The sequence below is a fragment of the Drosophila bipectinata genome, chromosome 2L (assembly GCF_030179905.1).
Source record: "Drosophila bipectinata strain 14024-0381.07 chromosome 2L, DbipHiC1v2, whole genome shotgun sequence".
NCBI lineage: Eukaryota > Metazoa > Arthropoda > Insecta > Diptera > Drosophilidae > Drosophila > Drosophila bipectinata.
Genome location: NC_091736.1, coordinates 9,273,404 through 9,296,572, shown reverse-complemented (window position 1 = coordinate 9,296,572; position 23,169 = coordinate 9,273,404). Strand labels below are relative to the sequence as shown.

The window sequence follows — 23,169 nt, the reverse complement described above, 5'->3', positions numbered from 1 at the left end:
TCAAAATGTGCAAAATGCATGGGGAGCCCCATATGACCCACTGCGAAGGCCATATCTTAGGAAATATTCATCCGATTCTTGAGCGGAATACCTTAAACGATTTGTGGATCGATTCTCCATAAATCTGCATCAAAATCTGGGAACAAAATATTTTTAAGATTTTTTGTCAAATTTTCTGGGCTGTACCCTTCAAAACACCCTTCAATGTACCCTGAAAAAATTTTGCCCACTGGGCCTTTTTCCTTAAATCCGCCACTGATTTCAAGTCTCAAGTTAGGTTTTTTAAAATATATTAAGTCTTGAAGTAGTTGTGGTGTTCCCTTTGATGTAAATGTCACAATAAGAAACCTCATCTAGTTTTCGGGTAGTTCATTTCAGTCCCAATCTGAACAGCAACAAAAACGAATATTTCGGAAAAATATTAAAAGTAGCAAGTTCTCTTTTTAAAAGGTAAAAATATCATATTCTCAACCGATTTATAATTATTATTATAATTATTATTTTTAGCTTTAATTCAAAATGAATAACATTACCTTTCGCGAGTTCAGTCCAGAGGCCTATGTAAGGTCCCTCAATCTTTATAGAACTAATGACATGCAGACTTGGAGTCGCAATCCTCCATATGCTCCTTTCTTTGGAGCCATGGGTGTGGCGTGTGCCATGGTGTTTACTTCGATCGGAGCTGCTTATGGAACCGCTGTCTCTGGAACCGGAATCGCTGCGACGGCCGTAATGCGTCCGGAACTGGTGATGAAGTCAATTATTCCCGTGGTTATGGCCGGTATAGTGGCCATTTACGGATTGGTGGTTTCTGTGTTGCTGTCGGGCGAACTGGATTCGGCTAGGACATATTCATTGGCCAAGGGATATGTCCATCTTGGTGCTGGACTGGCTGTAGGATTTTCTGGACTGGCTGCCGGATATGCCGTAGGGGAGGTAGGCGAAGTTGGCGTGCGCCACATTGCCCTGCAGCCCCGCCTCTTCATTGGAATGATACTGGTCCTTATTTTCGCTGAGGTATTGGGACTTTATGGGCTAATTATTGGAATATATCTCTACACAGTGGATGTTAAATAAATATAAATGATTATAATACAATTAAAATCAGTTGAGCACTATTAAAGAAATCACAAAGTTTTTTTTTCTGCCCTACACTAGCGAAAAAACCAAATGTTATTAAGAAATGTATACAGAAAATAAGGTTTTTATTAAATATTGGTTCATCCCAAGAAAATAATACCACTCAGATGCATTTTTAATTGATAATTTGTTGCTTATTCGTAGTATCTATAATTTAAAATCCAGTTTTGAAATGGAGCTTTTAATTTTTGTTCGTTAAATTTGTGACTTTTTAAAGCATTTTCTTAAAACACCGATAACATTTTATAAAATAGTAAACGATTTAAGTTTTTTCTTGTTTAAATTTCGATTTTTTTTTTAAATTTCGATAGATTATTCGATATGTTTTCTCGGGGAAATTCGCGTAGCCAGCTCTGGTCACACTGACCAGGTGAGAAGCTATTTTTTTTTGTTAGAAATTACTCATTTTGGGAAATAAACGACGCAAAAAGCGCCAAAAAAAGCGGAATAGTTCGTGGAAAAAGTCCGGCGGAGGAGCGTCCACCTCGCGACACCGGCCTCCAACAAAATTTGACCAAGCGAAGCTTTCGGTCCGTCCAATTTCATCACGAATACAATTTCATCAGTGCACACGTGTCTGGAGCTTCGCTTGGATTCCTGCCCCGCGGGGCTGGGTCAGGCCCAGTGGCTTTTAACATCTAGCGATCGGAGAAATTTCCAGCCAGAACCAAACAACTGGACAGGCTGAGCACGCCGCAGGAGCAAAGGCAGGCGGAGGAGGCGCTGCTGGCCAGTGGTAGTGATAGATACAGAGGCGGCGGCAGCGGAACACTTTCCACAGCCATGGCGGAGTACTGGCAGCAGCTAACTAATGGCGGGGGTGGCGGTGGCGGAAGGGGAGCAGCCGCCAGTGACTCACCGGTGGCATGCAACGGGAGCGGTCCTGAGGCTGTGTCCCACAGCGGCGGCGGCGGCGGCAATAACAACTATGTGAACTTCAATCAGTTCATCATGCAACACAACCTTGGAGGAGGCACGCCCAATGCCTCAAACTCAAGTCCCGGCTACATGCAACATCCCTTGGACAGCGGGAACAACATGAACTTTGCCATCAGCGGAGGCGGAGGAGCCTTCGGCCTAAATCCACCAACAACAGCTACGAACTCTAACAATATCGAGCATGTAAGTAGTCAGGCTGAAGTGCCGGCAAGACTATCTTTCTAAAACCATAAATAGTTCTTTTCACAGCCTGTATTCCCACGATATCAAAACGGCGACGGAATCGCCAGTGCCGGCTTCACTAATAGCTTTGATTTGGGAAACCCTAACAACGGCAGCAGCAGCAGCAGTACCTTTTCGAACCTCTACACGCCGTTTGGCAACAATCCGTTCGACTTCAGCGCTTCCAAGTTGCAGGCCTCGGCGCCCGAATTCGTGCCTAATCTGGCCAAGCTGAGTCTAGAGGAGGCTCCAGTGGCCACGACAAACGGAAACAGCACTGCCAGCCCCGAAACTGCCATAAAGGAGATGGAGATACCAGCTAGAGCGGGAGCAGCGAAAGTGGGAGCACCTGGAGGCGTGGGTGCAGCAGGAGGAGCGGCCCGACCAGAAGAGAGAGGCCCCAACAGCTTCCGTCAAAACCAGAACTACGAGAGGGAGCGGGAAAGGGACCGAGATCGCGAGAGGGATCGGGATCGACCGCGACAGCAGCGTCGCTCGGACTACCGCGAGGATCGTGAAGATCGCTATCAGAGGAACGATCGGGATCGTGACCGAGATCGGGATCGGGACAGGGACCGGGACCGGGACCGGGATCGCGATCGCAAGAAGCCGCAAAAGCAGCAGCGCTACGACAATCATCGCAGCAACAAGCGGCGCGATGACTGGAACCGCAACAGGGATCGAATCAACGGATATCCAAGGGCCGTCGACGACTTGGACACGAGCAACGAGAGTGCCCAGCCCTCGCCCGAAAAGCAGCCGCAACATCAGCAAATCTCGCCGAGACGAAACCATCCACCGCCGGCGGATAATGAAAAGCTATCGCAGAGGGAGAAGCTAATCCGCGACATTGAGCAGAGGCGGCTCGAGTGCTTGGTGTGCGTGGAAGCCATCAAAGCGCACCAGCCGACATGGTCGTGCCAGAACTGTTACCACGTTCTGCACCTCAAGTGCACCACCACCTGGGCGAGCAGCTCCAAATCGGAAGTGGGCTGGCGTTGTCCGGCGTGCCAGAATGTGCTGCAGGAGCTGCCGCGCGAGTATCTCTGTTTCTGCGGCAAGCTGAAAAACCCGCCGGTCTCGCGGTCCGAATTGCCGCACAGCTGCGGCGAGGTGTGTTGCCGGATCGAGGGATGCAGTCATGCCTGTACCCTGCTCTGTCACCCGGGCCCATGCCCACCGTGCCAGGCCAATGTGGTTCGCAGCTGTGGATGCGGACGCAGCACCAAGACGATGCAGTGCGCCATGAAGGAGGATCTGCTGTGCGGCGAGATCTGCGACAAGCTGCTCAACTGCGGCGAGCACCGGTGCAAGTCGGAGTGCCATGCAGGAAAGTGCGCTGCCTGCTTGGAGCAGGTGGAGCAGCACTGCCACTGCGGCAAGCAGGACCGCCAGGTGACCTGTACGCGCGAGAGCCAGGACAAGCGAAGCTACTCGTGCAAGGAGAGCTGTGGCAAGCCCCTGCCGTGCGGCAATCACAAGTGCAAGGACTCTTGCCACGCTGGAAGCTGCAGGTATTTATGATTTTAGAATATTTTTAAATGTGGAGGTGGACTTCATCCATTCCGTGAAGGTCAAAACGTGATCCAACTTAGATTAGATAAGCTTGGCGAGCATTGATTTCATTTTTAAACAGAATTCTTATTGGTCATGTCTACTTTTAGGCCCTGTAAGCTGAGCCCCGACCAGATAACCAGCTGCCCCTGTGGCAAGATGCCTGTGGCGGCCACCCAGCGCACCAGCTGCCTGGACCCCATCCCCACCTGCGAGGGAATCTGCTCGCGGGTCTTGCGCTGCGGCAAGCCGGCCCATCCCCATCAGTGCGGCAGCAAGTGCCACCTGGGCCAGTGTCCACCTTGTCCCAAGCAGACGGCGGTGAAGTGCCGCTGCGGCCACATGGACCAGATGATCAAGTGCCGCCAGCTGTCCACCAGAGCGGACGACGCTCGCTGCAAGCGCCGCTGCACCAAGAAGCGGAGCTGCGGCAAGCACAAGTGCAACGCCGAGTGCTGCATCGACATCGACCACGCTTGTCCGCTGCCCTGCAACCGGACCCTGAGCTGCGGCAAGCACAAGTGCGACCAGCCCTGCCATCGCGGCAACTGCCCGCCCTGCTACCGCAGCAGCTTCGAGGAGCTCTACTGCGAGTGCGGAGCAGAGGTTATCTACCCGCCGGTGCCGTGCGGCACCAAGAAGCCCCTCTGCAAGCGTCCGTGCTCGCGATCGCATCCATGCGAGCATCCGCCGCAACACAATTGCCACTCGGACGCCACTTGTCCGCCCTGCATGCTGTTCACCACCAAGTCTTGCCACGGTGGCCACGAGCAGCGCAAAACCATTCCCTGCTCCCAGGAGAGCTTCAGTTGTGGAATGGCCTGTGCGAAGCCGTTGGCTTGTGGTCGCCACAAGTGCATCAAGCCGTGCCACGAGGGCGCCTGCCAGGCAGCCGGCGACGTTTGCCGTCAGAGCTGCACCAAGCCTCGTCCCACTTGCGGCCACAAGTGCTCAGCACCCTGTCACGAGGGCTCCTGCCCCGAAACGCCCTGCAAGGAGCTAGTGGAGGTACAGTGCGAGTGCGGCAACCGGAAACAGAGTCGCAGCTGCCAGGAGCTGGCTCGCGAGCACAGTCGCATTGCCACGGCTCAGCTGGCCTCATCCATGGCGGAGATGTCCCGGGGAAACTACATGGAGCTCAGCGAGATCTTGGCTCCCTCCAAGGCCAGCAAGTCCAATCGAACGTAAGTGATAAGTCATGCAATTTATTATTTTGTTAATAATTTATTTAAAAACTATGACTCAGCTTGGACTGCAACGATGAGTGCCGACTGTTGGAGCGCAATCGTCGCCTTGCCATGGCACTATCGTCTCGAAATCCAGAGGCTCAGCAAAAGTCCCTGACTAAGTACTCGGAGTTCGTGAAAGGATTCGCTAAGAGGAACCCGGTGCTGACCAAGAGCGTATACGAAACGTTGAGCGACCTCGTTAAGCTGGCCAAGGAGAGCAAGCAGCGGTCCCGCAGCCACTCTTTCCCGACCATGAACCGGGAGAAGAGGCAGTTGGTGCACGAGCTATGCGAGATATTCGGGATAGAATCTGTGTCCTACGACAAGGAGCCCAACCGAAATGTTGTAGCCACGGCGCACAAGGAAAGGGTAGGCTTTAAACCTTATACTTGTGTAATTTAGTAACTAAATCTTTATTTTCTTTGTAGTGCTGGTTGCCCGCCACTAGTATCATGGAAGTCCTGGCTCGGGAGTCAGGACAGAGACGCGTCCCTGTACCCAGCAACAATGCATGGAGCTTAAAGAAATAGAACTGTTTTGGTTGGAGATGTCAAGAGTACAGATATTTTGTATGTTGAGTCGTTGGCGCTGGATATGATGATATTTTAAAAGGTGATGAAATAATGAAATTCTACTGGAACCGCAAGCGCTGCGAGGACAATACACAACATAACCACAAAAATAATAGCCAGTTGCAAGGATGACCGTTTTCACATATATTTTGTAAATTATAAAGAAAGTTAGTTGAGCCATAGAGTGCATGAATGTTGAATACTGAATGAAGTGAACCATAGATATGCCGCAGCCGCAGTTATGAATAATGCTGTTAACCCATCTGTTGTATGAATTTATCTAATATTGAAATCTTCTGACCGTGTTGCAGCTAATAAACAAAAGAAAAGGGTCATAAAGTGAAAAAATAAACAAGAAAATAGTGCAGAGGGCAAATAACTTGTTTTATTTTGGAAAGGGATATTTTAGATTACTCAAAAGAGTTGAATACTTTTCAATGGAAAGTTTGGCGCAAATATAAAATTCGAATTTACCGCACTTTTACAACACTAGTCCAGGACCAACTGTTCCAGTTTTGGGCCTCTAGTCAAGTTTCAAACCAAATTATAACACTTTTTTTTTTTGGTTTGAAAAAACCAATTTGATTTTATTTAACTTTAAATTTTTGTTTTTATACATTTTGTTCATTTACTGTAGAAATTTTGAAAAGGCTTACCAAATGCGCATTGTTTAAATGGAAAATTACATAATAGAAATTGAATTATAAACATTAAAAAGAGAAAAGGAGGAGAGTTATGATTCAGGCCTCCACCTCTTCGGGATCCTTCCCTTTATTGCGAACCTCCTCGGGATCCTTATCTTCATTGCTGACCTCCTTGGGATCCTTCTCTTCATTGCTGACCTCTACCTTGGGTTCCTCCTTGACGTAAGGACCGACAGTTAAACATTCCCTACGACTTTTCGAATTACCATAATTTTTTTTCAACTTCGCCAAGTACTTGTACACAACTGCCGTACGTCTGTTCACCTTGATTTCCAAATTTTTATTCCAGCGTTCGATATCGGCGTCCGTTTGGTTTATGAGACCCTCGCATATGTGGTCCAGTTGCCCAATCTGCTGGTAGATATTATGGTACGCCTTTTCTTTTTTTTGTAGAACCCAAAATGGAGGATCGACGATCACAATCTTGGCGTTCTTGAATGCCACGTAGACCACATCAACGTGTTTGTCAATGTACAAACTTTTCCAAGCAGTGCCCCTCGATTTGAAGGAGCAGCTTATCTTTGAAAAGCTGTCAAGATCCCGTGTTGCTGGCCATCTTCCTGTGGTTCGGATTTTCTTCATAAGTTCCTCATCGTCCCCTCCGAAATCCGATTTTTGGCCATTCGATTTGGCAGCATGGTCATCCTTGATTTCAATCTTTTTTCTGAACATGGCCTTCAAATTCTTAGATAGTTTCTTCCCCCCGGCTGATCGGTCCTTATACTTGCATATTTTGTACGGTTTGGAGGGGCAGGAAACCCTGAATGTGTTGTACATAGACTCCAACATGTCCGCCTTGCTGACAGGCTTTACCAAGCTAGAGCACAGAAAGGCTGTCAACTCCTGGCTTCTGCGAAGAATTATTCCGCCTGATGAGTCTGACTTCTCGGGGAAAACCTTATTCATCGCAGCATTGGAAATCCCAGCTCCTCTTTGGGCCTCCAAAGTATCTGCAAATTCCTGGGCATCTCCCAGATCAAAATTCTTCAATTTTGGTATGGTTTCGGGGAAAACCTTATTCATCACAGCATTGGAAGTCCCAGCTCCTCCTTGGGTCTCCAAAGTATCTGAAAATTCCTGGTCATCTCCCAGATCCAAATTCTGCAATTTTGATGCGGTTTTCAAAAGTTCCAATCCAATATTGTCCTGGGGATACTTTATCCGTATTTTTGGTGAATCCTCTGGAATCTCCATTTATATTCCTTGTCTTTCCTTTTGTATTTGAATTGAAATAATACTGAATGTTTTATTTTCGAAAGAGAGGAGGTATTTGTACTTCGAACTGTTCCAGTTCAAAGCAAGGGATTGAATGAAGTTGCTTTGAATAGAGAAATCCCAACTAGGAAATCGTACTGCTAAAAATGTCATGGAATACTATTCTTTCCTAAAAAATGTTTCATTTGTTTTCAAATAGAATAAAAATATGGAGGTCAGTCTCTACCATTAACTAATTAAAGAAATGGAGGATGATCCGTAGGGGTTTTTCATCTTGGTGGCGTGGCTCCGGGTAGTTGTGGCAACTAGATTATACAGCCCCTTCCACCTGGTACCTCGCACCACCTTGTTACCACTCTCGTTTCGGGCTATGGGCACACGCTTCTAATTTGTTGCCATTGCCGTTGCCATTTTCACGAAAAACAATAAGCGGCGCCTAGGGAATAATGCCAAAATAAAGATGAAATGTTACGACAAGTCAGAGTGGAGAGCCGTAGAGCTCCGGATGATGGGGACGCACTCACCGGAACGCCTCAGAAAAGGAGGGGCGAGGCGGGAAAGGCAAGTCGTATATGAATATAGACCTGACATAATGAGCAGCCTATAAGCGAAATGGCTGGCAGATTCGAAGGAGGGCGCCCTCCTCCTCCTCCTCCTTCTTCCAGGATCTCAAGATGTGTGCGTAATTTGAATTTAGTCTGCCAGGGAGTTTATTAACAAATACAAAGAAATCCAAGAGGGACGGAGGTCGGAGGACTGAGGACTGAGGACGCTGGAATGGAATGTAAGAAAATAACGAGACAAGGACACTGGGGAGGGGACGAGTCTGCTGGCACGAGAGTGGGGCAATAATTCCAGGGAGATTAAATTGTGGTTGGCGTCTTTAGGCTGAGGCTTTTGGCCAAAGCCCGCGAGATTGAAGGGAAAGAGTTCATTTTGGGTCAATTGTAACCACTGCACGTGTGGGTGGGTGGGTGTCGGCATGGGTGGGTGGCTTGGAGATCAAAAGGGTGTGATGATATGCCGGGGTTTGCCATACAAAATGTGTGTAATTTTAATTATGTGTTACGGCAGAAAAAAAAAACCGGAAAATGAAATGCCAGATGAGTGTGTGCTTGTGCACTCGAATGATACTTCAACATTCCAACAATCACAAAATTAATATGGCTATATATTTCAAACTTGAATTTTAAGCTTAAATAAACTTAAATAAAATGCATGTAAATTATTTCACAAAATTTTTTTTGCGGTTCATGTGCGGATGCTTTAAATTTGTATACAATTTCCACTTCCTGCTTAATTAGGGGTTAAGATGTAAGCTTAATTCGTTCACGTATCAATAGTTATTAATTTGAGTTATTAAATAGCCGGTTAATTGGACACCCAAATTAGGTTGAGTTGAAAATCAAGTGGCTACTTAAAAAGACTCTTGGAAAAACACTGTTGAAAAGCTGACACCTACACCTGATTGGGTCTTTGAGAATAAGTCTTTGGCAAAGATTCTTTAGTGTTTATTTATTGATTAACCCATTCCACATACATATCTGTATCGGGATTGGATTTTAATAAGAGGTGCAGAAACATTTAAAATTTTAGTAGCCACTTCTTTAAAGTCCATGTCCTTTGGTTGTTCTCTTGATGGTAAATATTGTTTCGAATATGAAAAAAACATCGATGCTATGTCATAGAATTCCATAATACCAATTACCATTGTATAAGCTTAAAATGTATTTCCAAGCCCTTACTTTTACAACATTTCAGCCTACACTGCGTATGAGTGACTTATTATTGAAGGCTAGGAATTACATTAATTAACCGAGAAATCTTCTACCAAAAACAAAACTAACTATACAAATAATATACATAAGATTAGAATAAGGTTTTTTTAGTTAGGCACTCCAATTTTGATCCCCAATGCAGAAACCAAAAACAAAACAAAAAAAAAACCAAAAATTCCAGTAATTTGACTAACATTTGATGCTCATTTGTGACATTTGTCCTGGGCGAGCATTCATACGTCTATATAACATATGCAGTGGCAGGTAATATGAAAGCTGTCCTTAAAATATTCATTAAGTCTGAGTGCAGTGACTGAAATTATGCCTGCGTGTGGCCCCTGCCAGTATCCTGCCGGGCGCCCGCATCCCCTAAGCTGGTCCTGCGTCCTATGAGCACGTGACCCGACGAAAAGCAGAAAAAAGCGAGCCAAAAACCGCAGAAGGGCGGCAGGAATAAGAGGGACTCAAGGATGAGAGGATGGGGGGCAAAGCCCGGCGAGTCGCTTTCAATTTGCGCATTTTGGCATTTTTAAAAATGCATTAAAGGAGCAGCCTCAGTCCCATCAAGGAGCACAAATAACGTGCCCAAAAAGATCTGCAGACAGGCAGACAGACAGACCCACAGAAAGGAGGCACCAACACTGGCAATGCGAATGCGATGGTAGAGAAAAAGTTGCGATGAAAGCGCGAAAATTACTTCCTAAATAGCCGCCTGACTGCCTGCCAAGACTTTTCGTTTGGAGCAAGGGGAGGTTGGGGATAGAGGATGGGGGACAGTGCATCGGTAAGGAAGCAAAGCCTAGCCCGAGACGACGACCATGTCCTGGGCTCAATAAAGGAGACACAGGCACAAGACAAACTCACACACCCCACCGGAGTATACATAGGTACACAAAAGGGCCATGGCCAGGACGAGTGAGGACAGGAGACAGGAGCCAGGAAGAGGTCACAGGAGACAGGGTGGCAGAGTCGAATTCAAATTGCAAATTCGCCGCAGATTTTTTATGCACTTTTCCCAAGCCGAAATTAAGCCAGGTGAACGCTGCGCTCCGGAACGGCTTCCAGACGAAACCCGAGACCACGACCTGGAGCAGTAGCAGGCGCAGGTCGAGCAAAAGGACGACATTGCTGACGTTTTGACAGCAAACTAAAAAAAAAAAAGAAATAGACTGCAACAGGAATGGTAATAGGCGACAGAGCCCGAGGGGAGGTGTGGACGGAGGCCCAACTGAATGCAAATATTATCGTATCTGTATGCGAAGTAAGGGCAGGAATGGCAGGAGTAATGTGGGGTAATCACAGAGGAAACTACAGAGAAAGAAATGATCAAGGTTATTAAAGGTTTTCTAAAACGAGTATAACATTTTTATTAAGAAATCGACCTAACAAGTCGGATTGTATCTTATTATATGTATGTCTTTTTAAACTCTGTTTAATAGAACTTCTATCTTAGTATTTTTCAGTTTAGAAAAAATTCGAGGGAAAAAGGGAAAAACCCAAGAACCAGCACGATGACGACTCTCGCCTTTCTATAAGACCTTTCCAAAGCGAAAAGGTGACAAACTGGTCGAGCCACTTGAGCGTGTTGCCGGCAATAGGATGGTGGTGTGGTGGTACGGAGACGTATCGCTGGTGTAAAGGCCATTGAGATACAATGTAGCAGCCACCCATCAAACCACCCACCCGCTGACTATCTGTCTCTGCAGCGCCACTTCAGACTCCCTTCCGCCATCCAACTAAATGCATTTCGGTTTTTATTCATATTTTATTCAAATGTGGCAACCAAAATGGCACAAACACTGCGCAGTTTTTATGTAATTCGTTTTCCTTTTTTTTTTTTTCGTTTTTTCTCGTTTTTGCCACTGACATCCTTGTTGCACTGGAGATGCAATGAGGAAACTTGGAAATGAACCAAAAACGAAGTACGTAAATTTTGCAAAACTGTAGGGATATTTGGTTGGTCACTAAACTGATTATCATAGGATTATTTTGTGCGTTTTCGGGGGAGGTCTTTTATTCCTATGATGCTATAAATATCCAGCCTTATGAGTGAGTTACATATTTTACTAATCATTGCTCTTTTATAGAATTCCAACTGCATCGCAGTGGCCCTAACTAATATTGTCTAATATTGTCGTCGAACCACATCGTCGTCCTGTTCAGGATTCACGTAGTTATTTATTTATGCATTTCTTGATCATTTTTGCGAGAGGCAACGAGGTAGGAATTTTAGAATTCTCATTGTTCAAGGCTATCGGATGGGTGGCGGATGGGTGGCTTATAAATAAAGCCACGAGACATCAGCTTGCCATAAATTGCATTTTCGCTTCGCCTGCGCTCATCTGGTTCGTTTCCAGTTTTTGCCAATACATACTTTACACAGTATATATCCTTGCTGCCTCCTTCCAACCGCTCCACGCCGTCCCACGTCGAAGCCTTTGCCTTTTTGCCATAAACTTGTCATCATTTTAATATTGGCAGCTTATAAAGCCACGATAGATGGGTTGCCGGGTGGGGGAGTGGCCCGGGACCCGATGATTCAAACCGTACCGAACTGGCGCCGGGAGTGGGAGTGGAACGGAACGGGCGACGACCCAAAGCCAATGTCAAGCCAAGTCAAGACAAGCCAACTCAGCAGCGGATTATCTGCGACAGCAGCATGGAAAGCGTCGACGTCCGGCGCAGTGCTGGAGTGGGAGCTCTGCAGTTTGTGGTGGAAGGTCACAGGTTGGGGATGATTGGTGGGGGTGGCTGAGGTGCCACAAGGACAGGTCTAGCTAGTTTGTGTGTTGCAAAAATTTACTGTAAAATACAATTTCCCGTTTTTATAGCTCATTTCCAACAACATTTGCTTAGCCACCGCCAGCGTCACCGCCACCACCTCCACCTCCAGCTCCAGCTCCACCTCCTTGGTAGTCCTTCCCGACTATGGGAAAACAATTTTTATTGCATTTCGCCGGGAATGAGGGAAACGCGAAGCTGAGAAAGAGCAACAGAGACAGTCTCATCGCTGTGGAAAGAGACGGGTGTCTGGCGGAGATGAATGGTGGATGTCGAACGACGTGGGAGTAAGTAAATATTACTGCTTTTCCTTTTGTTTTCGCCTCCAACTCCATCTGCTGCCACCTCTTAGTCACTTTTTTTTTTTTAAACACTTGGCATTAAGTGCAACAGCTGGCAGAGGGTGGAGGAGCGGGATGGGGACTGGGGACTGGAAACGGTGGCCAGTCAGCCAGCGTTTCCTGCGTTAGTTGTGCGCTCCAAGATTCAATTATAATGCAATAAAGCGCGAATCAGAGCTACAATAAAAATAACAAAAATGAGCTGCACTAACGGCAAACGAAAGGACACCCACCCATCCTGAACGCAGATGGTAAAAGGAGTAAAAGGACTCTCAGAATCCCTCATGTGTATATGGAAGTCATGGGAGGTTCCAGGATAATTCACAAAAAATCAACATCAATTTTAAAATATTAAACATCATATATATAGTAAGTAAGTGTTTTTACTTTTAATTTTAATTTATACATTTTATTAAAATTTTATAATTGTATGACTTTAATTAGATTAAGTCCATTATATCGAGAAAGCTCTGATATTGGGAATTACTTATCTTAAGAAATATAAAAGGAAGGACATTATATAACCATATTGAAACATAAAACTAAAAAACATCATTTTGGAGAATGAAAAAACTTTAAGTTTAAGAAAAATCCGAGTCTTTTATAAACTTAGTACCGATTAAATACAAACTTGATTAAAATCCCATCGGCAAGTTGGGAAGTAAAACAAACGTTGGGATAATTTGGAAAGGAAAAAACAGAATGCGGGAAAATTGATAAAAAGAAGACTTAAGCGATTTCTGGCTTCGGGTGGGGAAATGCCGGCGAATCGCTTTTCTGGAACGTGCCCGGAATATGCAACAAAGAGTGAAAGAAGAGCTGGGTGGTGTAGTGGGTGGTGGGCAGATAAAGATGAAGATGGGTGGGGTGGCTAAGTGCTTAAGTGTTCTAATGTTGTTCCCGTTCCCCTTCATTTCATCCTGTCCCGTCCACTTGAGTTGCAAATTGCAAGGAACCGAGCTTTCCCTATACCTTCCCAGGCTCGCCGAGAATCCCTGCCTCATTTTAACGCAATTATTGTTGCTGTCTGCTGCTTATTATGAAAATTATCACAAATTGATGCTGCGAAACCAACAACAAACTTTAAATGAGGAAACCGAAAAACCGAGGAAAAAACGAAAAATGTATGCAAATTTTCACTAAAAACAATCGAGGGGCGAAAAGAATTTGAGGCGCAATGCATGCAATGAAGTTGACTTGGGGCACTTTAATTATCCAACACGAGAGGAAACAAAGCCAACAAAAAGCTAAACAGCAATGGCCACGACAATGCCAACAGAATTCAATTAAAAATGGAATCCCCGGAAATTCCTTGTAGTCTCCCCAAAATGTTGAAAAGCCATATTGTCAAAATAAAAAAATTACAAAAAAGGAAAGCCAAATTGTTCAACTTACGAAGGTGGGTGGCAAAACATGTGGCCAATAAATTTTCCCAAGGCCGTGCCTAACAAAAAAAAAAAAATAAAATCAACAAAAAGGGAAGCGGAAAATGAGAAATAACAAAAAAAGTAAAGAGAAAAATCTGCTCCCCCGTAATCCCAACTTAAGTATGTAAATTGCCGCACGTTCATTTTTTGATTTTCCAGCATGAAATCAGTATAATCTGTTTTTCCGTCCCCGGACTACAACCCGGAGTCGATCCTGGACCCCAAGCCGCACATCCCCTAGCAGCCTGCCATGGCCACTGACCAGTTAAGGAAAAAGTCACCGCCGTCCCTAGGAGCGGTGAGAGCAAAGTCAACTGCTGGCGCTGCTGTCCTGCCCAGGAGCGCTGATTAACGCACTCGAGCGCAATCTGCCTCACTTCACTTTTATGTAAACACAAAACAGAAATATAAAGCACCATGGAGCACAAAAATAAAATAGAGATTCGTCTCCGACTGTCTGGTAGTCTGCTCGTCTCTTTCGAGCCTATCTAGATCGCAGCGTGAAAACGCTGCCGGTGAAAATGCGGAAAAGTGGAAATGTGGAATGTGGCAAGTGGAAAGTGGAAGGGACTCGCCGTCTCTGTTTGACTTTGTCTGCCTTTTCACATTAAAGGTAATTTTCATATTTCTGCAAATGGCAGCAGGACTCAATCTCCTACCGACTGTCTCTCTGTCTGTCTGTTTGTTCTGCTCCTACTTTGGCACACGGCAATTCAATCATTTAAATTCAAAAATACACACAAATATACATATATATTTATATATAGGAGGAACATAAAAAAAAGGAAAAAAAGTATCATGGAATATATTGCCAGCATAAGCCAACGACCGCCGTTTGAGTGCGGAAAGTGAAATAGTAGGTGGATCGTAACAGGTATGAACAGTACATCGAAGAGGTGATGAAATGGCTGATACTCTTGTTACTCTTTCAACCGGACTCATCCGCATCCTTATCGGCACGAGGACTTCTTTTCTGCTCGCTTGGCAAGCCTGAAAGGGAAATTGCTGGCATTTGAAGTGACCTTTCGAGCCTAATTGGCCATGAGCGCATTATGCGTTTTTATGTGTTGGCCTGTTAAAGGTCATTATGGATTCTTTATTTATCTGAAGTTGAGAAATTTTATTGATTAGTGAGGGTCTTTTCTTATTAAGAATACGGATGTTACAAAGAGCTTATTCAATTGGAAATAATTTATGTTGCTTTTTTGTAGTCTTATTCTAATTTGCATTTAGGCATTTTTCCCATAAAATTACAATAATTAATACGGTTGATATTTATAAATGCTTAACATTAAGAAATAAATTCATTTAGTTATATTAATTCTGTTTTTTTTTGTTTGTTTAACTTCCATTAGTACCTTAGTTTAACATATACCTAGTCTTCAATGACCATAACTAATTAGAGATTTATAGCTTGTTTTATATTAAAAAAAAAATAATAAATCCTTTTGCGGTAAAGAATATTTAATATCACTAATCTAATGCCAAGGCGGTGATACCCACTCCATCATTCAGGGCATTATTAAAATGGAAAAGCAACTAACAAAATCTTTTGTAAAAAAAAGTCTGGCAAAAAAAATGGGAATGTTTTTTAAGCTGAAGCAGCAGCTCGAGTGGGGCAGCAAAAAATATTTATTACTTTTCCTCCGACTGCATATATTTGTGAGTATAGTGTGTGTGGTGGTGAGTGTCTAGTGGGAGATTGTTTGCCCTCAAGGTGAAAATATGCTAAGTAACAAATAAAGGCAGGATCTCTATCGAGGCCACCCCTATACCCGCTCAGTCCTTCTGGGCACGGGGGCACGGGGCTGCAAGTGTTGCAAACGAGTCGACGTCGAGTCTTTGGCTCTTTACATATTTTTGAGGTTGCAAGCCCGGCACTCGGAGACGGGGAATCCTGTGGGGGCAGGCTGAGGGGCAGGGACAGGAAGAAAGATGAACGGCCAAAGGAAAAAGCCGAAAGCAAAGCTTGTAAACAAATTAAGAGATTGCTTTCGGGCAGGCGACCGTCAAAAGCGTTGAGCTTGAAGGACGAACAAATGGCCAGAACAGGCCCAGAAAAACAGGACGAAAAACAGGTTGGGGTGGGGGAGTAATGATGTCGGATGGGGGGGCGTTGCAAGTTTGCTAAAGATTTGAAAGGGGCGTTTCTAATCAAATCAGTTTGGCTGCATCCAATAAATTTTCCAGCTGGGAGTGTACGTAAAAAATACAAGTAAATGAAAACAGTTTGCGGTTGATGGAACGACTTCTTGTTTACAAATTCAGTCTATTTATCCCAGGGCCCTGAAGATGTCAGAGTAATGACAGCAGAATGGAATGAATAGGCACTCCAACATCTTGCCAGAGGCCATAAAATATTTAGTTTGCTCTTGTTGTTATTATTCCGGGGCGGTATTTGCTTGGCCTGGCTTACGTATCTCGATTATTGTTGTTTAGATTTTTCAAACAATCTGTTATTTGTAAAACCAATTCTGAAGCTCATGGGGAAAGCCTGTTGTTTTCGAACAACATTCATAACGCGGCTGGGGGAAATTCTAATTAAATCAGACTCTAGTTCAACTTTTCGAGTTGGGCTGCACAGTTCAAAAGTTAGCACCAGGAATAGTTTTCTAATTAACTGTGAACTATGCGTTGCGAACTGAGCAGCTGAAAACTGGAAACTGAAAACTGAAAACCCCATGGCTGGGAGAAAGTGGGAAACGGTGGAATACAGGTGGGAAGAAAGCGAGACCCGGTGAGATAAACCGTGAAATCTCATGAATTAACTCGGCCAACTTTTGACTCAGCAGCCGGCAAGGCAGAGAAGGACTCTGAAAGAAAGGAGAGAAGCGAAAACTATTTGAAAAGAAAGACAATTGCAGTATCCAAAGGGAGGGGGTGTAGGACCGGGAAGGACTGGGACCCATACATACATATAAAGGTAATGGTTTATCCACGACGGAAAGCGAAACGTCGCCGGCAAACAACTTCGAGGACGGGGCTTTCCCTTCCATTGTTGCCGCCATTGTACCGGAAATGCCGCACAAATGAGAAGTGGAAGGAAGTTGACAAGCCAGCAGCACAAGCAGCCGTTGAGAGAGGAGGTGCGGGGATGGCAAGTGTGAAGGCAGTTGACTGCAGGGCAAGTGGCAACATCAACAGCAACTGCAACGGCAACTGCAACAGCAACGTGTGAGACGTCAACAACGAGCAACTCCGCACTCATGACAGGACGAAGGACCAAATGCGGATGCGGGCTGTCTAGGGTTAAAGGCGTTGGCGTCACTGGGGTCACTCCTCTAATTAGCTGCAGTAATGGCGTGCCATGAGGGAAGGGGCAGCAGCCTCAACTTGGTTGTCCCTAAGACAACAAACCCCCAGAATAAACTAAGAAGTCTCCCGTAACAGTCTCCGGCTGATGCAACCGGCAGCCGGCAACCAGAGTCCCGGGATGTGGCATGCTCGGAGGGGGAAATGGAAAACGGGGCACGGTCTGGTCACGTGGGAGAGCTGTGCTTGTGCTATGCGGAGCCAAACTAAACGGCACAAAGCCCAGCTGACAGAGCAGCCAAGTCTCTTAACCCATTTAGCCCCGGTCCAGGCGGGGGAATGAAATGCTTCAGCAGAGTGGAGATAAAATGTAGCATTCGAGGAGATGGCACTAGGTGATGGTGCACTCGCTGGGGCCTTCTCGAATTCCTTGCAATCATTGAAAATGGTTGCCATCTTGGATGGCTGTCTTTTACAACAAGGACTGCTGCGAAAAGGATTGTGTAAGTATAACAAGGTGTTTTTAGAAATAGGAATACTATTATTACCTTAATTAAAACCTTCAATGCAACGATTGTTGAGATTTTTTAAATAAATATAGAACCAACTTGATAAGCTCTACTTGAGCATCAATTTACCAACTTTCTGGATTTATTATTCATCACTAACCGCTTTCTAAACACTTCAAGTCATCAAAGATTCTAAAATCATCCAAGCAAAATCTGTGCCAAGCATTCAGCATCTTTCAGCACGCAGACCGCCGAATCTTGGCCCAATTTGAATTTGGCTGACTTTTAAAGATTTCCTTTGCGCCCTCGCAGTGGTTCTGGCCCTCGTCCTCGCCCTCGTCCGACACAAATAATTGGCGCATAATGAGCATAACTTAAAGCAAATTACGAGTTCAGAGCGTGCGCTTCGAACCGGGAGTGGGCGTGCCCTTGGGGCTCGGGTCCTCAATGGGTGGATCTCACCCAGCCTGCCCCACTCCCTCGATGGACTCGTGCACATTTCAAAGCAAACTTTAGAAAATATGTCGCCGCGCCGGCTCCTGCAACTCTGCGGTTTTTTGTGCTTCTTATATTGCTTCTGCTCCGTTTTAAGCTCCGCCAACATTTTTCTTTAATTATTCAAAAGATAATTACACTAGGACATTTTTTTTGTCACTAACTGGCTGCCAGCAGCCGAATCCCCAGTTTCTGGACCAAAATCTATAGACTTCTTTCCCGAATGGCAGGCTGGAGGGAGTGCCAGTGGTATGAGTCAACCCAAGAAAAACTTTGGGTCTCTTCGCTGCTAAAAATGTTATTTTTATTTTGCTCCTCATAATTGCCAGGCAAGTAAGCCAAGCCGAGCCGAGCAAACGAAATGCCAAGTACCGGATGCCAGCGGAAAGTTAAAGGAAACACAGCCCAGATACGAAACACAGGCGGTTTGGCACACAAGTAGAGATACCCCAGATACGGATACAGATGCAGACGCAGAGTCGGAACTGGCAGGCACATATGCCATGTGGCAGGAGTTGCCACGAAGTGCCAGGAATACCATCCTGGAGTCGGGAGGGCAAAACAAAAGAGTAAAATGCAAATCGGCCGCCTGGATGACTGCCAGTTCCACTGCTCACTGCCCGTATAGCGCCACTTCTCCTTTCAAAAGTGTCTCGAATGGTTTGTTTTATTTTTCGACCTCCACATCCTCCCTTTTGGTTTAATTAATTAAATTTATTTTAAGTGATGCAATAAAACGAGGCGAGCTGTAGATGTTCAGAGAGCAGAAAATCGCAATCAGTATTGATTTTAAGTCGGAATAGGGAAGTATATGTTTAAATTTGAATATATAAATATTTTAAACATATGTCATTAAAGTTTGCTCATTTAAGGAGCATTTTTTATTTAATTGAAAAACACAAATTAATTTCAACATTTATTTCTGAAAAGCCACCTGCCATTTCAATATTTAAATCTTCCCTCGATGTAAACTGTCCGCCACTTTCGAATGAATTCGAATATGCAGTTTCATGGCATATAGGCTATATACAATATTTATATATATATAAGGCATCTGGGTATATTGACCATTTCGATTTGGTCCACTCAATGTGCATTTAAGCATCTGGCCTACCAAAATGGCAACCGCAACCAGGACCTCAACCGTCGGCCCAGGACCAGAAAGTGTTCGATAATTATCGAGACATATTTAATAATAACAAATAATAATAAAGGCCCACAGACAGTCCCGGTCTGGAGGCCTCATACGGGCCTTATATGGAGGCAGGTTGGTAGGTGCATTATGTATGTTACTACTCTTTTTTTATTTCTTCTATAAATAAATGTGAAACGCGCATAATTGCCAGAAATTAACGTGACCGTACAATCAATATTTATCGTCTCTATATGGGCATATATATTCATATACAAATACGAGGATACTACATATCGTATGTATGTATATACGAAGGCTTTATGCGTTTATAGTCCACAGCGAATTGTGTGTAATTTGGATTGCTGGGGCGCTGGTACTACCGCTGTGTTGGCATTTTAATTTAAATTCAAGTTGGAAACTGCAAAAGTGCTCAATATATTTTTTTGCCTTGTTCGTTTGTTGATTTTGTCCATCAACATACAAAAATGGCCAGCAAATTATGAACCGCAAATGTGCGTGCCAGCAAAAGGGCAAGCTGCACTGGGGGCGGCAGGAGGCAGTGGGTGGAAAGGTGTTGGTTGCATGGCTGTGGGCGTGGCAATTGAATGAGGCAAGCTGCACATTTGCATGTCCAACAGCTGACGAGACTGGCCGAGTTCACTGCCGCACAACGGCCACACATCTATTTTTAATGGACATATTTTCATATGCAGTGCCATATATCCTTTTTTTTTTGTACATTTTTTGCGTTTCGTCGCCCCCTGCTACTCATATTTCCCATTTTTATTTTCATTGTGTGGAAAACTACGGGGAAAAACAGAGGATGGAATTTATTTACGCAAACATTGCGAAGCTTATCTATGGCCATGGATGCTTAATGGCTGGGAAATGGTCTCGGCATGATGATTTTTTTATTGATACACCCACAGCGCCCATGTCGAGGTCGCGAAACTCTCCTGTTTATCAACTTAAAATATGCACTTTTCCAATTTAACAAAATTCAAGTAATGGATATTAATGATAAATGAATTTGAATGGATAGCTTTTCTAGATTGTTGTTTTTTCTGGGTGTGGGTCAAACATACAGCTAATCGGTTATCAGTTATCTTGAAATGGCTTTAATTTAATGGTTTGAAACAAGAAACTTTTTTAATTTAAAATTTAATACAAGAGGACAGATACTAAGGAATAAAAATATAAAAATTGGTTCTTTAAGAAAAAGTTTTCTTATATCCTATTAAGTATTTTTCGGACTTATTCCAGAAAAGAGTAACTAAGGAATATATTACTATGCCTAAGATATGATTTTATGATAAGATTTTATAAAGACCTGAGATAGAGGTCTCAAGACTAGGAATAGTTTAAAAAAGGAATCTTTCGCTTGTTACTTAAATCTGTCCTATACATCTTACAGATTTAATAATCTTATTTATAAACACACCTATTTAAAAATATATTTAATTCTGGTATTGAAAGACTCCAGACTGCAGTCTCTAAGCCCAAATCTAAGCTTAACAGCACAAACACAATACACAAATGGAAGTTGAATCGAATTACTGCCTCGCCCAGGTGTAAACTTTGCCTGGGTTACTTCTCAACACTAATTGCTTTATACTTCAATGAACTTTATATGGCACAATGTGCCCTCGCCACCCGCTCTGGCTCACTCAACCGCCCGCTTGCCAGGACCCTGCAGTTTTATCTAAAGGCTGCGTCAACTTTTTGACCAGAAACTTCAACAACTTGGCTGTAACTCATCAACAGCCACTGAAGAGGCAGCTGCAACTGCAGAACACCAGAACGGCAGAACAGCACTCCCGAAACCACCACACATGTCAGTTGCTGCAGCAGTTGGTGGCAGCAGTTGTGGCACAGTGGCACTGCCAAGTGGCAGATGAAACTGGTGGCCTTTGCGTGCCTATTTGCACTTGCCAAGTGCCAAGTGGGCAAGTTTACATTAAATACAATAAATACCTGCCACAATTTATGCAACGCCAATGGCCTGGCATAAGGATCCAACGCCATTCCGCTCCGATAATGTCGGTGAGGGTGATGTACATACTTTATGGCCTCCGGAAGCCATTAAACTGCATACAAGATTCAGTTCAATCCATCTAAGATTGACGGATTAGGGCGGAGTTTGTAAAATTATGCGATACTGCCTTAAATACTCAAGATATACTATTAATATCCTTTAAATTCAAGAACTTAATCCTTTAATAAATTTTTTTTTTCCTCCAGTCTATTTAGATAAAAATTCAAAATTTTTTAAATATTTTTCAAAGGGTTATTGCGTTTGATTGAATATTTCGTATGAATATAAATAAGCGGAGGACCATTTTTTTATTTTTCTGCCAATTTTTTTTAGCGTCCTTTTTTAGCCTTTTTATTTTCCGACCACACTTTTAATAATCTCTCTCATATTTAAGCTTTTTTGGTTATTTGATGCCAAATTCAGAAATTATTATTGCCGTTGGATCCCAAACATATTCGGGAAACATAGGAAAAAAGCTATGATGCCAAATAAAAATGCAAATCGCAAAATTGAAAATATATATGCGGAATGTGTTAAAGTGAATGCAATATTCACGGGGTCCTGAACAAACTTACGCTCTGGCAAAGGATTCATCTCACATATCATAAACAGGTTTCACATTGGCCGGCTACCCTGGCCAAAAGCCCCTTGACCATTTGGGCCACATTCCACGTTGCCATTTGGGCAGTTGGCAATCGGCCCACCCAGACCATCAATCGTTGTTGTTGAATGTTTATCGATGATGTGCAAATTAAATTTCCCAGCACCGAGAAGGCTTTAGCAATTTAAGGGGCGTGGCTGTTCGTCCTGCCGTCCTGCCGTCCCACCGTACGTCTGTCCTTCCGTTCGGACAGCCGACATTGATGGACACACTGCGCACATGTCATAGACCGCAATCGAAAATATTTTTACACTTCAAATTATGGGGACATGCAGTGAATAAACAAACAAACAAATAAATAAATAGAGGTAACAGGAAAATTGCGGCTGCCACAAATGGCCAGGACGGACGGTTGATGGCAGGGATGGGGGCTCTGAGTTGGCAAAATGCTTAGTCCAAAATGCGGAAATTTATAAAGATAAAGATACAATAGAGCATGACTGGTTTTGGCAGCTTTATGGAATACACAACCGAAAGAATTCAAACTCAAACGGAAGCTAAACCGAACGAGCCAAAGGACTTGACCAAATATAAAACTAAAATGCAACTAATTTGCAAGGACAGCCGAGAGGGAGGACCTCTAATGTTTGTGTTGTTATAGCCGCCTTTGTTGCCGGGTTGTTGCAGTTCATTCTGCTCACTTTCAGATACACTGACCACATTGAAGTTGTTTGTGAGTCAAATGTTGGTTTTCACAACAAAATGTATTATTTCTGGCATGTACCCTATAATGGTTTGCAGATTCAGTGACACATTTTTAAATTAATACTAAAAGTTATTGGGGTATTATATTTTAGAAACTGCAAAACCGTGTTCTTTGACACTTTAAGCCAGGAGTAAGCCATTGATTCCTAAAGTACTCCAGGTTAATTCCCTGGGGTCCAGGGTATATTTCAGGAGAATGTACGTTGACGGTGATAATCGAATATGTTGTCATTTGTTTCATAAAATCTTTTTAAATTTAAAACTAATTAGCTTAGATTTAAATTTGTTTAAAAAAATGTCTTGAAAAATGTCAAGTTAATAATAATTAAGTAGATAGACGAAAAAGTCTAGATAATACTCTGTTATTTTAAACAAAACTGCTAAACTTCAACATTTTTTTATAACCTAGTACAAGCTCTCAAGTTAAGCTATGATTAACTGAGAATACGCATTTAAAAGTTTAGTAATGTTATAA

The 23,169-nt window shown here is 43.9% G+C and overlaps 2 protein-coding genes across 2 annotated transcripts; both read left to right on the top strand.

Annotated features, from left to right (window-relative positions):
• The first annotated feature begins 291 nt into the window (after positions 1 to 291).
• LOC108126716 (V-type proton ATPase 16 kDa proteolipid subunit c-like) lies at positions 292 to 1,114 on the top strand. The gene is made up of 2 exons (XM_017243389.3): positions 292 to 450; positions 508 to 1,114. Exon 2 carries the CDS (start codon positions 520 to 522, stop codon positions 1,075 to 1,077), a length of 558 nt encoding a protein of 185 aa, XP_017098878.2. The 5' UTR covers positions 292 to 450; positions 508 to 519; the 3' UTR covers positions 1,078 to 1,114.
• A 375-nt stretch (positions 1,115 to 1,489) lies between these two features.
• stc (nuclear transcription factor, X-box binding stc) lies at positions 1,490 to 6,032 on the top strand. The gene is made up of 5 exons (XM_017243712.3): positions 1,490 to 2,262; positions 2,317 to 3,815; positions 3,966 to 5,039; positions 5,102 to 5,453; positions 5,513 to 6,032. The coding sequence occupies exons 1-5, from the start codon at positions 1,924 to 1,926 to the stop codon at positions 5,612 to 5,614; spliced, it is 3,366 nt and encodes a 1,121-aa protein (XP_017099201.2). The 5' UTR covers positions 1,490 to 1,923; the 3' UTR covers positions 5,615 to 6,032.
• The last annotated feature ends 17,137 nt before the right edge of the window (positions 6,033 to 23,169 follow it).

Excerpts from the sequence above, each read along its gene's own strand:
- LOC108126716 (XM_017243389.3), top strand. The coding sequence starts at position 520 with ATGAATAACATTACCTTTCGCGAGTTCAGTCCAGAGGCCTATGTAAGG.
- stc (XM_017243712.3), top strand. The coding sequence starts at position 1,924 with ATGGCGGAGTACTGGCAGCAGCTAACTAATGGCGGGGGTGGCGGTGGC. Across the intron at positions 2,263-2,316 it reads ACTCTAACAATATCGAGCAT|TTCTTTTCACAGCCTGTATT; the intron begins GTAAGTAGTCAG and ends AACCATAAATAG. Across the intron at positions 5,454-5,512 it reads CCACGGCGCACAAGGAAAGG|TGCTGGTTGCCCGCCACTAG; the intron begins GTAGGCTTTAAA and ends TTTTCTTTGTAG.